At 34.0% G+C, this 17,503-nt stretch overlaps 2 protein-coding genes across 6 annotated transcripts; one reads left to right on the top strand and one right to left on the bottom strand.

The window, feature by feature from the left end:
- The first annotated feature begins 1,092 nt into the window (after positions 1–1,092).
- Positions 1,093–4,578, top strand: Pop1 (POP1 ribonuclease P/MRP subunit). The gene is made up of 4 exons (XM_068762264.1): positions 1,093–2,622; positions 3,032–3,393; positions 3,719–3,994; positions 4,234–4,578. Exons 1-4 carry the CDS (start codon positions 1,224–1,226, stop codon positions 4,531–4,533), a joined length of 2,337 nt encoding a protein of 778 aa, XP_068618365.1. The 5' UTR covers positions 1,093–1,223; the 3' UTR covers positions 4,534–4,578.
- A 446-nt stretch (positions 4,579–5,024) lies between these two features.
- LOC137919225 (zinc finger CCCH domain-containing protein 18) lies at positions 5,025–17,160 on the bottom strand. 5 transcript variants are annotated; one of them, XM_068762232.1, is made up of 16 exons: positions 16,759–17,160; positions 15,424–16,224; positions 14,636–14,793; positions 14,431–14,556; positions 13,839–13,971; positions 13,520–13,670; positions 13,196–13,346; positions 12,600–12,784; positions 11,431–11,596; positions 10,973–11,190; positions 9,848–9,928; positions 8,553–8,706; positions 7,810–7,897; positions 7,120–7,237; positions 6,364–6,443; positions 5,025–5,626 (listed from the first exon to the last, which is right to left on the bottom strand). In XM_068762232.1, the coding sequence occupies exons 2-16, from the start codon at positions 16,220–16,222 to the stop codon at positions 5,484–5,486; spliced, it is 2,751 nt and encodes a 916-aa protein (XP_068618333.1). In that variant the 5' UTR covers positions 16,223–16,224; positions 16,759–17,160; the 3' UTR covers positions 5,025–5,483. The 5 variants fall into 5 exon arrangements, with proteins under 5 accessions (XP_068618333.1, XP_068618336.1, XP_068618335.1 ...); XM_068762235.1 differs by having other exon boundaries at positions 9,848–9,913; XM_068762234.1 differs by having other exon boundaries at positions 13,520–13,667.
- Between the last annotated feature and the right edge of the window lie 343 nt (positions 17,161–17,503).

Raw genomic sequence — 17,503 nt, 5'->3', positions numbered from 1 at the left:
ATGTTTATATTTACATATGTGGCGGCTCCGCGCGCATACGCCGTTCGACAGCTAGCTGAGGACCGGCTTCACGGGAACGCGCGTTGGCTTTATACGAATGTTGATGGGCGCTGTTAGCCGTTTTGGCTTTTACAGCTTCATCGGGCTCAGGGCTCGCAGATCCGAAATCCGCGTTTTATGCGGCACTCCCTCTTAAAGTGTGCGAGAGGGACTTGCGAGAGGGACGCCAAATGGAGCGCCCTCATTCGCACATACAGATAGAAGTTATTAATCGAAATAAAATCAATTCTAGTTCACGGACCCTTCCGCTCCGTGAACTCAGTACCGATGAAGCTATAAAAGCCTTAGGGCTAACAGCATTAACATTAACAGAGAAAAAGCAAAAATCAAAGCAATAAAATCACTTTCAATCGAAATGTCTTTAAACACGCTACGCCAAATCGGTAACCGAAAACAGCAGCCAACGCATAACATAAGTAATAAAATAAATACTATGTAATATTTTACTAGCATAAACAATAATGACTGTGGTTGATTGTGCTATCTTCTATTTAAAATTTGAATTTCCATTCATAATAATTTTTCAAAGCGATATGTTTGATTGATAAGGCTAGGAAGATTTTTTTAAAAAAAAAAACGATCCTGATGGCGGAAGTTTTAAAGTGACCCAGGCGGATGATGTGAATATCAATCGCTACAAGTAAATTTATTTCATGTTGAAAAAAAAGCTGTTCAGCAAACATTGGACCAATATTGGTGAAAGAAAGTCGACTTACGACAACAAACATTGATTAATTAGAATTTTATTATTAATTGAATTGTTTATTTTCTTTTAATTGAAAACGTTTTTTTTTTTTGTTTTTTGTATGTATGAAATAAAATTTCATATTAAATTTTCAAATGCTTACTTTTTTTAATTTTCTTTGCTAAAAGTGGTATTTTCGTAACCATTGAACCTATCTTCGATCTATACATGGTTTGCTACAGATAATCTTCATTCACTTTGCATCGTGTTTTCAGAACATAATCACGACGCAGTTAGGTGGTATTGGTGTGGAGCTAAATTATATCACTTAAAAATAGCAACACAGTTTTGCTGTCAAAAAGCCTAACAAAGTGTGCGCTAAATACGGTTGAGGTTAACTTAACGTCATTAATATGTCAAGTATAATTGTTTGAATTTGAGAGAATATTGTAATACTTGTAAAAGTAATATCTTCGCGATGGAAACTTCACAATTCGATGCCACTTTGGGTGGCGAGGAAAACTTGCCTTTTTCAGCAAATAACTTTAAATTTACGGCTTCGCGGAGCATCGAAATTGCAGCAATGTCTGAAAGTATTCTTCGTCCAAGTAAAACAAAGTTAATTTTTCAAACTCTACCTGTCCACATGAGGCGTAGAGTTATGAGTCATAATTGTAAACGGCTGCCTATAAAATTGCGAGAAGGACACTTAGAACAGTTAAAAAAGAGTGGATTACCACCTAAACAAAAACGACCATCCAGGAAGTATCGCCGGCGCCCTTCAAATTTGTTAAATGAGTACAACAGGCGGCAAACGAAACATATATGGCTAGAAACCCACATTTGGCACGCGAAAAGATTTCATATGGTTAACCGTTGGGGGTACCGTATTGCAGACCGTCCCTGTGATAAAGCTTTTCGCGCATGTTACAGAGCTAGTTCTGCTCATTGTTTGTTACAAGATATTTCATATTATACTCCTATCCAAGTGTCAGGACCTGTTGATGTTATAGCAGATATGTTCAGAAGTGTTACAAATAAGTCTTGTGGACTTAGTATTGATGCAAAAGCTTATATTGAAGGAAAAAGAGAAGGATCTATTCACCTTTATAATCCGGGTACTTACCCTTCAGGTTATATTGGAAAAGTCAGATTTATTTGGATATCTAATGATAATTCTGAAAAAGAACTTTGGCTGTTCATCCACCCTTCACAAATAAAAGAGGTGGAGTCTGTATTATTAAACATAAAAAGTCCTGGAAAAGAAGGGTCAACATATAGTGGGCATGTAGAAAAAAAGCGAAAAATTTCCAATAAATATTCTAATGTAAGAATCAATATTATGTCTAAATCTTTTAACATATTTCGTTTAACTGGACCTAAAAGTCAAGCTGTTTTAAGTTCTACTATTAAATGTTTAGATGTTAAAGATAAAATTCCTACAAATGCCTGGTTCTCATCCATTAAAGATATATCATCTCTCAGCCTTGAGCAAAAATCTGAGTATTGGGAAAATGTTAAACAAGCTTTTTCGCCATCACTGTTACCACCTTCTTTGATTATTGGATTAATAATAAAAGATCCGCGATTAAGTAGACCTAAATATCGCAGTAAAGCTCAAAATGGAAACTGCGAAGATCTGAATATGGCTTCATTAGTTAACATTCCATCTTATGTTTCACATTCACCAATATGGAATATAAGTTTATGTAAAGAAATTAAAAGTAAACAAATGACTAATGCACAGTTTATAGAGCACATAACAAAAACTCAATTAGTGCCTGGAGAAATTAATGAAGATGATCCAGAAGTGCAGAGTATACCAATAGTTTTAATTCAGAAACCTGGAGCACGGCAAACAAATCTTAAAAAAATTGGTAAATATATCATTACACATCTACTACTAATTCTTGGAATAAGTTCAACTGTGTAATTAAAAAGTATTCCTATAGCAACTAATTCAAAACTTAATGTTCGTTGGAGTAATACCTTTCAGATTTTCATATGTCTATGATAAGAATATTAAAATGTTGAGTATTGACATAAAGCAATGTTTTCATACAAAAAACATTAATTATTTTGTTCTGCATCTATAATTCTTGTAATTTGTAATAATGGCCTAAAGCAAACAACTATTTAGATATTTGGAAACCAATATTCTATGTAAGACACTGAATTTATACAATAAATTTTATCATATCTTTATTTCTAATAATGTTACAGTAAACTGACAGTATAAATAACAGGATTACTAGTATTGGTATTAAACACAAAATTTTTATTCAGGGTATGGCAGTGGATGGGACATTATTGTACCTGCTGGTTATGGTCTACCATTTTGGCAAACTTTTGTTATGTTTGGTGGTCGCCCAGGAGGCTTAAGGGAAACAGAGAATGTAGCTTTTGAAACAGGGGAATGCTTTTTACCACCAGACTCTGAGGCAGGAAAGTTAGAGGAGAAAAGAATAGAACAAGAGTTGAAAGAAAAATATTTTCGTAGACCACCAAGTAAAAGAGTCAATTTCCAAAAATTAGCCATAAACAGCCCGTTTCTATGCCCTTGGAAAATTTTGCTGAGTGATTGGAGTACAAATATTGTTAATGACTTTTATATTTTAAGAAACAGAAAATTATTAGGCATGTTACAGGTAATCACATTTTAAATTCTATTGAATTTACATATGTATTTTGTAATTGTCTCAAAGGAATAAAATAGCAATGGCAAAATTAAATTTTTACCTATTTCCAATAACACTGTATAAAGTAATTACTGAAAAATGTTATTACAAATTAATTTTTTCTATTCTAAAATGACAGGCCCATATCCAAATTTATGTAGACAAACATATAATAATGTAATTAAAATAATTTTACTTTGTCCAAGAAGCAACTTCAACCATGTAGTCATTATTTTATCTCAAGGTATTTAATTGAAATTTTAGTAGGCATACTTTAATTTCTTTTTACTTTCAGGAGTGTATTGTTCACAAAAAAATGGTCCCTCACATAGATAGGGCAGAATCATGTTTGGTTCCAATATTCTTACAAATAGAAGGCAAGGGGAATTTAAAACAACATGCAATTATATGTTTACCACAAAGGAATGACATTAAAGCAATTAAAACTTTATTTGAACCTGTACATGAAGATTTAAATGAGAAATTAAGAAAAGAAAAGAGGAAACAACATTTGCAACTTTTGAAACAAGTTAAAAGAAAACGAAGAAAAATTAAAAAAGCCCGAGCTACGGTATTTATAAAATAGAATAACTTTCAATTCAAAATTTGTGATTTTCATTGTTTCAAGTCTGACATATGAATAAAATCATGATCTGTTAGGAGATAAAAATTCATTATAATACCTCCCTCTATACTTGCTTGTTGTGTATGGTTTGAACAATTTTTAATAATTCATTTTTCTTGGAATATTATTGCATATTTATGAGTCTTATTTTTCAGTAAAGAAAAATTACGTTCTTTCATTTTCAGCATCAAAATGTTACTAAAAAATCTAACAAATCTAAGCCATCAGAGTACGTCAAGCATATGAGAGAGCTGTGGTTACCATCAAATATAACAACAGTTCGTAGCTCATGTTCAAGACCTATATTGGGATATGTTTCCAAAGGAGCCTTCAGTTTTACAGAAGCCAAGTGTGCTGGAATAGGATATATTGCTTTCAATGCATTATTAGAATTTTTAAAATCTGATCAAGACCAAATACTAGTAAGAAATAATTCATCACGGAAATATTTTTTAGCTAAAGTTCATATTGTAACAGATATATGATGTTGATGTAAATATGTACAATATAGACATGCAGAAGATATAAAGAGCAATGCAGCCAAAATATTTTTTTTATTTCTTGCCCACATTAAACAAGTCTTATCTCTATTTTTTTAAAGTCTACAATTCCTGAGACTATTACGTACTTGGATTATAATGACGATTCCACTTATACCAACCAAGAGATTTTGAAATATAATAAGAAAAAAAATTTAATTTCTCTTTGCAAAACAATCATTTACGCGACACACTGAACATAAGCATTGAACTACTTACCCTCAGTCAGTGGTTTGTAATATGCGTATGGCAGCCTGAATATTGCATATTATTAAATGCAAAATATCGAAATATCCTTTTCAATTTAGGAAACAAAAAGCGACGAAATTTTTAGTCGAATTGAAATTAAGTTATTTAGTGTAAATCAATTTTCTTGCTTAATTTTGGGAAATGAAACAATGTGATATTGAAAAATTATTTATTAATAACTTCTTGTTTTCAACACTAAATGATCATTATTCGTCTAAACCTAGTAAATTAGGTTACTATTTTTATTTTCAATAAGCTAACAAGCTGATCGACTGCAAATATCTATAGCTATTGAGTGTATTAAAAGATTCAAATTAGTGCCACATACACTGTAACATGTCTAATAGTTAAAACCTTAGTAAATGGACCTACTTTAATATTTGATTTTTTCTTATAAATCTTTCAAGAGGAAGTCATGAAATATTATAGATAGAAAAATAGTTTACTTTACAACCGCGTTCCACAACATTAATTGCAAAAACTCCATTGACAATAATGCAATGTAACACCGAAAGAATATGTGTCATTTAACAGTCACGGCAATACTGACTCACTAAAAGAGATGTTTCAAACGAAACCAGGCGGTCGACAAATAAAATAAATAGATAAATGCACTGAATGTTTTGTTGCATTTCAAAACAAATCTCTTATATTTTAGAACGTTTTCTAGCTATGGCGTCTTCTACGGCTTTCAACTGTTTCAAAAGCTCTTCTCTTCTTGATACTGATTTTTTTGGTGGCGCAGCTCCACTGACAGGAGATGTAGCAGATCGTTTTTTCCCAGGGATATCTAGGTGTAAAAATATATTATAATTTATACTAATAACAACACAGGTTAAATTTGGAATTCAAATTTCTTCATTTAGATCTTTGTTTTTTTATTTTAATGTGACCAATTTCACCAACGGATTAGTAAGAAAACTAAAAAATATTTAATCTAAAAGTAATATATAAATATCTAGTACTAAGCAATAAATTGAAAATATGGAAGCCTTGCTAAAGTTACTTTCGCCACTTATCTCTCAGAGCTAACGCAATCCGAAGTTACAGTAGTGACATTAGCCTTTAGGGCGCCCTTATGTCAGGACGCTAAATGGATATTATCGACGAGTGTCAGCTCAAGCCGAGCTTTCTTTAAGCCCTGTGGCCTAGTCACTCTATGGAGAAGTATTTTACAACCTTTTATATGCCATGCCTCCTTTAAGCCTTTCTAAAATTTTTACGCCTCCCTATATATCATATATTTTTTATAATAAAGGGAAAGGGTCATACCCGTGCCTAGTCTACTTATCAAGTTGCCTTGTGGGTAATATGGTGGGTCCCACGGAAACACTACTATGGAGCGTCCACTAAAGCGATTTAAGAGCTCGGCGGCCTCCCATTCCCGTAAAATAGTTGTATATAGCGGCCCCCGCGAGGCCTCAAAGCTTTGCTATCATAAAAGAGATCTCAGGCTAAGCGCCCTTTGCGTTTTTTCGAACCCGCGGAGTACTATAATTCAGTTTCGATTAAATAACTAATTATTACCTTTGTCACTAGTAGACTCTTTCTTGCTAACAACCGTCGAAACCGCGGCGGCTAAACCGGAACTTGATTTTGGATTTATTCTGTAAAGTTATTAATGATTTTTATATTTAACACAAGTACTGCACTGCGACACGTTTCAGATGGACTGTTAACCATATTACCAATACTTGACAGTGTTGTCAGTACCTTAGAATTACGCCTTGCACACGCTTGTGGAATGCCTGGTATGGCAATTGGAATTGCGGATCCAAGACGAGATCGAACCTATCATCGACGTGGATAGTCTCCTTTTGTGAGCCCGTCATAGTCCAGAAGGAGGCGGCCGAACGGGTTCGGCAAAGGACAGATCTCACTCGAAAACAACGCCGTCGGCGCAGGTAAGCGTCTCATGACGACCTTTCAAAGAATGGTGTTCTCTTACCGGAAACGGAGCTCTCTGAGTGGTCGCTGGTGTTTAGGGTGAGCATCCTAAACTCCCACTAGCTTAATCGACTCTGAGATGGAGAATGGATCGACGTGATCTCGAACCATTGTGACAACAACACGAGGGTTTTGGTAGCGCGAACAACGCTTACCTCGGGCTATCCAAAGCGGAGAGGGTGACCACCAGGGAGGTTTTAGTGTAAAGAAATTTCACATAACCTTGTTTGAACTCCTCCCAGAGACTGGATAACTTAACACCCGAAAACCTTCTACTCCGCCTCAGAAACAAAAAGAAAACATAAACCGTGTCCCATAGTTAGAGACGTTCCATACCTTGGTCGAGCTGCGGCGTTCAAAAGGCGTGCGTGACGAGCGCGACGCGCGCCCGAGCTGCCGGATGTCGACGACGAGTGAGTCTCGCTCTCCGACTCGCTAGATGACGTTGACGATTCTAGGGAGCAAATAACTTACTTGTTGTTTTAAAAGCGTCTACAAGTAGTGATTTTAAATCTATGGTATTCCAATCACAAACAGTCCTTCCAAGACAATGTTCACGAATAAATAAATAATTATAAAAAATACGAAATTCACAATATTTTTTGAACAATCTACACATATATTGAAACAGTGAAGACTATGAAACTATAACAAAAAAATATACAAAAACGCAAAACAAATCAATAATTCCATTGCGTAACAAAAATAATGCAGTTTTTCATTGTGATAACAACCACACATGCATTTAGCGAGCAAATGTTGCCAAGATGGCTAAATTGAAGTGTTAATACATGTACTTGATCAATTTCAAAATTTAATTTCTTTAGGAAGTGTTAGATCACTATCAAGAGTAGACTGGCAAAACTATTTTTTTTTTACAGAAATCGAATAATTATGTACTATCCAACAAATAGATAGGTTTTAAAACAAAATCACACCTGTTTAATATTATAGGAAGTAATAAAGTATGACAAAATAATAATTACTATATGGCCTTTTTTTAAGAGTAGATCCAAAATGTTTTACCTGATCCAGAAGATGATGATCTTGAATATTTCTTCCTGTTCCTGTTGTGACTTGAAACTTTGCTTCGGCCATATGGATCAGGTTCTTCCTGTGCAGACAGATTTAGGTTACTTGTGTAAGTATATATGCAGAGTGCTGTTCTGAGTTGACAAACCTTTGCTTTATTTGTCATTGAAAAATGTCGTTTGGTTATTTAAATATTCAATGAGGTTTTTATCGCAGTGTGCTAAAAGCTTCTGTAGCTACCCTGGATAAAAAGATAACATTTTTCTTAAGGTCGATCGTAGCGTCCAGTGGCTGCGGTCTTTGCATATATGCATAACTAGACGAAGCGCAGCATGACGGCGGCCGCAATCTGCTGTGCTATTGGAGGGTAAGAACGCTTCCCCGCGCCCCACCTGCACGCACCGCTCGCATATACGCACGCTGGTGGCACTTGCTATTTAATATACTAAATGCCTACCGTTGCGGATGTTACACGGTAAATACCTATTTACCCCGTAACATCCTTAGGTACTTATTGTACCTTCTCTTGCTCCTCAAGAATCGATATCAATCGTACGAAGGATATCTTCTGATATACAACAAAAAAAGGAGTTTTATTTCTCTACTTGAGAAATATCAATACGACAAACTTCTTTACAAGGCCGCATCACAAAAACTGTCATTAAAAAATCTGTTAAAACTGTTACATTAAATGTTCCACCAGATTGGGAGACTGTAGCAGTGCACGGTGTATAGACCTTATGACGGTGGGAGGCTGGCGGCGGTGGGTTGGCGGCCAGCTGTCGCGCGGCCGCGGGTGACGGCGCGCGACGCCGCGGCGCCGGTGGATTCATGGCGGTGGCTCGCGCGTTCGCCAGCCGCCTCTCGCGCACAATCACCGACGGCGACAGCCTGCACCGAACATATAATATCATAAGTATTTTATTCTTTCCATCTCTCCCCTCTGATAGACAAAGACCTCCATACAAATTGCCATAAGCTGTAAAATAGCATCAAACATACTAGCCTACTACAATAAAATTGATGATAACCAATTGCAAATTGCTTATGCTTTCATAGAGTATGCAAATTATATTCAATTTACACCAAATTTTAAATTTTCGATTTTTCTATTTTTATTACAATAAACCAGTTTGTTATTGTAGAATTAAAAATTATAAACTTTTGTGCAGTCCTGTGTATTGGGTATAACGAGAATCGTATAAATAGCAACTATTTAAAGCAAATTTTATTAAAATTATTGCATGTATAATGAAACAAAGGAATTATTAGGATGTTATAATATTAATAATGTTAAATGTATGTTATTTATATAAAATATTGGTTTTTATTATGACCGAATATTAGAATAAGTGGAATATTTTTTGGTAAATACCAAAAAAAGTCTACCAAAAAAAAAGTCACTTGACAGTACATTTGTACTGTCCAGTGACTTTTTTTTTAATTTTGTTGGAATTAAAATTTGAAAATTTTGGTACCTGAAAATTAAAAAAATGTATAGCTCCACTTATCCAAAGTATTTGATATTTACGATGAGCGGGTTAGAATTGAACATTATGTTTTTATCCAATGTATGTAAAAGTTTATTTATTGTTGATAATATAATTTGTGTTTTGTTGATAATATAAGTTGATAATATTTTTTGTTGATAAAGATGCAGAAAAAAAAACGCGCCCTAAATACTAAGTCTGGATTATTTGTATTAAATATATTTTTTAAAAATATTTTTATAGTAATGGAAAACAATTTCAATTTCTAATTTCATAATGAACTAAAAATATTAAAATAAAATATATGCTCATTTTCCCCAATGTATTTCCATTAATCTTTATTTCACGTACATTTTATTCCCCTGGAATATAATAGAATTATTATACTTAAAAGCATGAGATGTCCTTTCTCAATTTAACGCTAAGTTAAAAGAGAAATAATTAAAATTGAAATAAAATTATTGTTAGTAATAATATATTGGTTAGCGTGATAAACATTTTATTGAGTCAGTTGGTATTGGGAACGACCAACCGAAAGTTACCTTTGACGAGAGGATGAAGACGCCCTCCTCTTGCGTCGAGCTCCCGCCGAGCCCGAACTACGCGAGCTGGAATTTGAAGAGCTGTGGACTCAAAAGGACGCCGGGGGAGGTGGGGACACACACGCATCTCACACACGCTCACATGCACACACACTCGCCGTGTGCATGTTGCGCACACACGAACACATACGGACATTCCATCACGCGCACCACACTCGGAAATTAGCGAATCCCAATGATTTATTATTACGTGATAGTAACGTAACATGCAATAGTTATGAAGAATAGAGATGAGGTTCAACGGAAATTGAACACCAAAACACCACGATATAAGAATGAAAGCAAACCCATTTGCCGGAGGAGGGGATCGAAGCGAGGGGAGCGAATGCTCCGATTAGTATATCTTTAAACTGCTACACACCATCTCTTTGGAAAAACAAATGAAATAATAAAAAAAAACTACCTTCTAGCAAAATCAACACAGCCAATTGTGTTGTTATATAATATTACTCTTTTGTTATCATAAAATAAAATAATTTGAAATGCAAAGAAATATTTAACAAAGTAAAAATGTTGAACAAGCTTTGGTAAAATTGAATAGTTTGTTTTAAATTATAACTATGTTGACAAAGAAATTTTTAAATGTTATTTTTGAAATTTGCTTCAAATTTTAATTTCTTTAATGCCATTTTTGTATGTAGTTTTACTGATTTTTTTATAACAAATTAATCAAATGTAATAGATATTTCAGAAGAACTTTCTGTTTAAAATAAAAAGCAGGTGTAAAATAAAATAACAGAACTCAAAAATATATGAAATGTTTGTTAAAAACTGACCAAACGAAATAAATATAGATGGATTAATGTAGAACAATGAAGGTCGGAGATGAATTGAATGTCTGCATGGTGTGTTCTCATGAAATATCTATATTGAAAATCAATAAAATAATACTTCAAATTTAAGAAGCTTTGTCAATTTTAGAAAACAACTGCCACAGAAGAGCCAGAATTACTAATCACTAGCAAAGTAAAGGGTGGACCACTTTGTAAAATACATTGTAATTAAATGTTAAAATAAACGGCTTTACCATACATTTTTTGGAAACAGTAAACAGTAATACGGTACCTTGATGTGCTATACGAGTCTTCCGAGGAAGGCGGACGTCGGCGCCGCGCAGCAGGCTCTGCACGCATCCAGGGATCGGCCCAATCGTCGCCGCGTGGCTCCCGTCCTTCTCTTCCCTCCCGAACATCTCGCGGGTCGCGCACACGAGCCTCGCGTCCCTCTCTTCGCTCCACCTCTGCCCTTTGCACTATCACCTCTCGAGACGAACGAACTCGTCTCTGTTAATCCAAATAATGTATTACTTGAAAGTACATATATAACGGACAATATGTACATAATGGAAAAACAAAAAGGTTCTTAAATGAGCTCTTTTAACCAGTTTCTACACAAGATCACACATGCCCAACAATTTGTCATGGATCACATTGCTTTTAACATATTCCCAAGTTAACATTAAGTTGTTTATTCCTGATTCAATCGTGTAGCATTGCCAAGCTAAGCGGGTACGGTCCACGTACCTTGTGGAATGGTATTTCGTCGGGCAGGGCGGTGCGCTCGTCGTAGTGCGGCGGGCGCTCGTACATGCGTTCGCGCTCGTAGAGTCGCTCGCGCTCGTAGTACCGTTCGCGCTCGTCTATAACGGGCCTCGGAAACCGGCCGCGGTACACTGGACCGTACGGCCGACTGCAATCCGCAATGTAACAAAAATATAAATAACGAATATGTAACAATAATTACCAACAATGGCGATCTTTATCTTAGGCTTAATTTGTATCAAATATTAATTATCAATACTCTTTAGCAATAAGTTTAGAAGCTCACGAGTTTAGACAAATCTTTTGCCTCTATATCTCTATGATATCTAATATGTCATTTTAGTATTTATGTCCTTGTCTAAAAAAATTTTTCCATGTAAGTAAAATATATATTGCTATAAGCTTAACTCGAGATCGGAACTCAGCCATGGTCGGAAAAATTCTTTTTCATATTTTAGTTATAAGATGAGACATGAGAAAAATTCTTACGAAGAGAAAAAAATGAAGAATTGTCTGGAAAATGGTAAAAGATGACTCTTTCTATTTCCATACAAACTATAGAGTACATTAATACTTTTGTTGCTAGATGTCAAACATTTGACGTCAATCAATAGAAAAGAAATGACATGTTAGAATAGTCTCCGGTTAATCGCATTTTTCCAAAATTCTTACAGCGTTTAAAACCAAAATATGTTTTGTAAGTATTGTTAGTTTGATTTTAACAGATCAACAAATTTGATATTAAAAAGTCTCTCGGTAACGCTAATTACTGAAAAAATTAAATATTTAATATCTAGAGCAGAGTTTCTCATAGAAAACTTTCTAATTTCACTGGTTCATGTAGACTGGCAGCTGCATTACTATCACATTCACAAAACTAGACAAAATACGTGAAGATTAGATATAACTAACTATATAAGATATGACTAACTTTGCTCTTTTAATATTATCTGCTCATATATAAGCAGCTATATGTTCATAAACCTCCCGCTAAAGAATTATGTATCTCTATTTTTTGGTCACGCCAACAACGAACCTCCCTTGGACTGGATGGAGTACATCTGGGGAACCACTTTGGGTACTATGGATTTAAAGGAACTAGCAAGATTTAGCAGAGATTTTGATGTAAAATTAATATGTTCAATGCTCACCCATACAGGTCGGGGTCGCGGTGACTCGGCAGGTCGTGCTGATGAGGCGGCGAGGCACCGACCGCAGCGGCTGCGTACGCCAACTCTGCATCAGGATCGTGCACAACACCGCCCACAGAAAGATGAAGTTTCTTTTCTTCAAAATCCATGTCTTGTTCTTTGCGTTTGTTCGCTATTCTCAACATCTGTTACACAAATTTTGTACATATAAAATATAGCAAAAATATCATATTTTTTACTATATGTTTAAAAACATAAGATTAGCAATTAAAAGCAAATTCACAAGTCCAAATTATAAAATAATAATTTTTTTTAAGTTATAAAATAAAATATTTATATTTCTATCAATAAAAAGTGTGAGTAGAAATCTTTACCAAATAAGATTTTGGTGTATGTCCACAGAAAATATAAAAGAAATAATCAAAATTATTATTCGACTACCATCTTAATTTTCTTCTATAGTTGGAATATAGTTTGCACAAACTAGTGTGTATTATATACATTGCTTCTTCTCAAATCCTTCTTTAAATTCTTAAACAAAATTATATGATTGATTTTGATAAAATAGAGTAAGAGTGAATATAAGATTTAAAAACCTCTTTAGCAGTTCGCAGCCCTCTTTCCCAAGCGGATTCTGGAGGCGCAGCGTCTCGTGACGGCGCGGTGTATGGCCCGCCTGTGGGAACTCCGCGAACAACATCGAACATATTGTAATTGCCTTTATCTGTTACACCTGGGTGAAGAAACCTGTAAAAAGTGTCTACTGAAATATACACATAACCTTTTGTTAAATACACATTAAAAGATCAAATATATTTATAAATAAATATGTTAATACTTTTTATTATAAGGGATTTATATTAACCTAACAAAATTACAAACGTTGAGAATAAAGATACTAAATATAAATTTACACTTACCGGCAACTGACACCCCAAGTGCAGGCGCCACGCGAAAAAAATCTGCAAACGGGGCGCGGCTCATTCTCTTCTGGTCTACGTTCAGCCTCATCTGATACTTCACCTTCCTCTAGAGACGATCCGCGAGACCGACGGCCCGCTGTAACATCTTCTGTTCAAGTTAAAAAATAATATATTAAAAAAATATTTTCTCTCATATAGCAATTTAATGTAAAAAAAAAAGTTAGTACATTTCATGTGGTCAACAAGAACAACAGACAAATACAATTTTAAGATATGTTTTAGGAGGAAAAATTGGCAAATAAGTCATGTCACAAACCTTTCTCTTTCATTGTTTCCACTTCACCATTAGATTGATCTTTAGGTTTAGTTTCTATACATTCCCCTTCTTCCGCTTCAAAATCTAGCTGCTCCTCTCCATCTTCTGTATTACTTGTTTTTTCATGAGGTACCTACAACATTATTTCATAACACTTAAATGATGAAATGGTGATGACCAATAACAATCCACACAATAGGCAATAGTCTAGCACCAGCTCATACAGCACCATTTTTTAGAAATAAAAATTCACAACCACTTTTATTGTTATCTCGCTTTCTGTTGAAGTTGATACTGGTTGCCTTACGGATTGGTGGTATAGCTTTGTGGAGATGAGTTCACAGAAACAAAGTGGCAAACTATAAAAAATATATACATAAACTTATAACAATAAATTATTCTTATCAAATTTTCATAATCAACACACATTTTTTTAATATTACATATAAAAAATACATTCCTTCAATTTATTATTCATATCTGTTAATTTTACTTTGAAACAACATGGAAAGCATATATTTAAATTAAAATAATTTAATTGTGTTTATTAATGAAAATTTACATACAAAACAAATTAAAATTATTATTTTACCTTGTCTAATTTTAGTGTATCAGTTTTTCCATTATCTGATTTTGGTGAGGATTGTAAACTTGTACCCATTTTTCCATTACCAGTGACATCTTGTTTTCTTGATGGTGATTCTGGTGGTGATTTTAACTAAAAAATCAAAATAGTGCTGAGTATATCTAAACTATAATTGAAATTTAATTTTTTTTAATAATGATTTTATTTATACCTTTACTTCTTTTTCTGCATCATCCTGTTCAACTGAATCCAAATCAGACACATCAGATAAATCCTCATGGCTAATATTGTGATCTTTTCCATCATTTTTATCACTTGTCACAGATTTACTCCGGGATTTCTGATCTTCTTGATCTGATTCCATTTCACCTACCAAATATATAAACTTGTATAGAAATCCAATATACACATATATCCACAAATTATTTAAAAAAAAATGCAGCATATTTATTTTATTCTTGTTTACTTCATTAATATAATTGACAACTACCTTGTCAGTATGTGATCAATGGTAGCCCAACAATAGAGGACTGAGATTTGCTGCGATCATTGATCATGGATTCAATTCTCAGAATACAATCTTAGATAATTCACATTATAGCATTAATTATATGTGATTGCCATTGCTCAGAAATGTTTCTAGAGGATTGGCAATAACGTCTTCTGTGTACCATAATATCACACTGCAATCACGAACTTATCTACCAAATTTGGCAATTATGGTATATCCCCCATTAAATATCTTTCAGAAAGACCTATGCCTTGCAGTGGGCGCTGTATGGGATGAAAAAACTAATCTTCTCATGTTTTTAACAATTGGTAATTTCAAACCCACATGATTTTTTTGTTTATTTATAATACATATTTTGGGATATTAATATCTTCAACTTCAGGAAAAAACCAGATTTCAGATTAAAATAATGATAATGTTCTGGTATAAATCTTACTTTTAACTCAAGATGAAATTTCAGTAAAAAATAAAAATAAATGATAAAACACCTTCAGAGATTTCTTCAGTGACTGGATCTTTAACATTAGTTCTTTTGTTATATGATGAACTTCTGCTGGATTGACTAGATTCTGATCTGCTGCGACAATGTGGAATTGTTACCATCTTTTGTTCTGCTTTAGTGTGTCTTCTCCATTTTTCTTTAGGACTCCAATCACATTTTTTGACTAAAGGTGATCTTACTGGAGATGATTGTGAAGAATTTCTGTCTGGAGATGGGCTTGAAGTAGGAGAATGAATGTCTGGACTCTTTCTTAAATGTGAAGCAACTTGCGATGCAGAATCAGGGGAAGCAGGTCGTGATCTAGACCCTGGTGAGCCAAGATGTGATCTAGCAGAGCTACTAGGCGATTGTGGCGTTTTTGGGCCTTCTCCAGCAGATGGTGGTGCAGAAGAATAATGTTCAGGTTGCTCAGGTGATCCAATGTTCGACCCTATATCACTTGGAGACTTAGGGGCATCTGGTGATTTAGGTCCTCTTGGAGAGGCAGAGATTGAATTTTCAGGAGAATTGATATCAGAATGTGCTCTGCTTAAATTATCTGGGGAACATGGTGGTTTACTAGAAAATGGTGATCTTTGGGAGAATTGAGACTGACTTTCAGGAGAAGGAGATCGTGGACCATTTGATCTTGGTGAACCTGGGGAACGTGATGGAGATTTTGGTTGCTTTTTATAATTATCACTTTGCTCTGAAGTTGAACTTCTGCGACTTCTGGAGCTGGAACTACTACTGCTTGAAGAAGAGTGAGCATCTCCTGTAGCATCATGGGAATCTTCAGAATCCATTCCTGGGAACAGATGGTAGGTAATTGTAAAATTCAAAACACTTACTGTGGATAAATTACCCAGCCCAAACAAGCAATCATTACAAAACATTAGTAGATAACCTGCCAAAACTTTCACAAATCAACACATATTGAAATAGAGAGTTAGGCATCGCAAATTTATCTTATATTAAATCCAAACACTACAAATTTCTTCCTATTGGTTATAGTTTAGATGTCTTAAAATATTTATTAATTATGTTATAAACTAACATAAAAGAAAACATGTAAAAAAAAAAACAAAAATAAGAGTCTAGGAGTTGCAAATTATATGGTAAAATCGGTATCTGAAATAAAATTAAGACAATGATTTTCTATTATAAGCGTGGCACTCTGTATAGATCATCTTCATTCCACGAAAGCAAACATTACTAAAATATCATATTCGCTTTAATATTTACGGATAAATAGTATTAAGATTTACAGTTTGAATCGATGTCACTTGTTTAGTATGAACTACAACGTTCTGATGTATATTGAAGACACGTCCAGCCTTACCTTGGATATAACGCCTCGACGCCAGAATCGATGGCACTTTATAACACTTTTCATTTTGTAAAGACTTAAACTTTGTTTTCACAACACAAACAAAACTTGGGTCTGTCACATATACTTGTGAAATTTAACTTGCTATTAAACGATAAACTGACGAAAACTGATTAAAATCAACACTACTTCAACATGGCTGTGATATAGGAGGAAATATATATGAACATAATAAATAATCACTTTTCTTAACTTCCGTAGGGTTACCTTACGCCCTTACCTTAACTTAGATGGATAAGACGGTAAAATTCTTGATGCAATTATAAAAATAATTATGATTTCTCCAGTTTGCGCCGCATCAAGCCTTTTTCATCGCAGCAGTTTAGTAAAGCATAAACTATCGGAAATAGACAGTTTTTTTACGTCGCAAGTATGAAAAGGCAAAGATAACAACAGAGAAAGTAAAATCATATAATCGAATTACAGATTAAAAAAAACATGATATATTGTTTTTTACATTGGAGGACTTAATAAAAATTCCTAAGTAACATAAAAGTTTTTTCGGTTATAAGCCTACTAAATTTTATTATACTGGATATTATTAAAATTTTGACCTTGAATTAATAAACACTTATAGTTACAAAAATCATAGGAAAATTGAATGTTAAGTAATATTACTGTTGTTTGTTAAACAATATGATAATGAAATATGACTAAAGATCCCGTTCAAAGATCATTTTAATGTATAATTAGTTTT

The sequence above is a fragment of the Battus philenor genome, unplaced genomic scaffold, assembly GCF_028537555.1.
Source record: "Battus philenor isolate CCGP_79_NKW_IND1 unplaced genomic scaffold, ilBatPhil1.0.hap1 SCAF_16, whole genome shotgun sequence".
NCBI lineage: Eukaryota > Metazoa > Arthropoda > Insecta > Lepidoptera > Papilionidae > Battus > Battus philenor.
Note: the sequence above shows the minus strand (reverse complement) of the source record. Positions and strands in the feature narration are given on the sequence as shown.

What these genes read in the sequence shown, in the direction of transcription:
- Pop1 (XM_068762264.1), top strand. Translation starts at nt 1,224, where the DNA reads ATGGAAACTTCACAATTCGATGCCACTTTGGGTGGCGAGGAAAACTTG. An exon ending in AACAAATCTTAAAAAAATTG is followed by an intron (nt 2,623 to 3,031) that starts GTAAATATATCA and finishes ATTTTTATTCAG; the next exon opens with GGTATGGCAGTGGATGGGAC. An exon ending in AATTATTAGGCATGTTACAG is followed by an intron (nt 3,394 to 3,718) that starts GTAATCACATTT and finishes TTTTACTTTCAG; the next exon opens with GAGTGTATTGTTCACAAAAA.
- LOC137919225 (XM_068762232.1), bottom strand. Translation starts at nt 16,222, where the DNA reads ATGGATTCTGAAGATTCCCATGATGCTACAGGAGATGCTCACTCTTCT. An exon ending in ACTTGGGGTGTCAGTTGCCG is followed by an intron (nt 13,347 to 13,519) that starts GTAAGTGTAAAT and finishes CACTTTTTACAG; the next exon opens with GTTTCTTCACCCAGGTGTAA. An exon ending in ACGAAATACCATTCCACAAG is followed by an intron (nt 11,191 to 11,430) that starts GTACGTGGACCG and finishes TTGGATTAACAG; the next exon opens with AGACGAGTTCGTTCGTCTCG.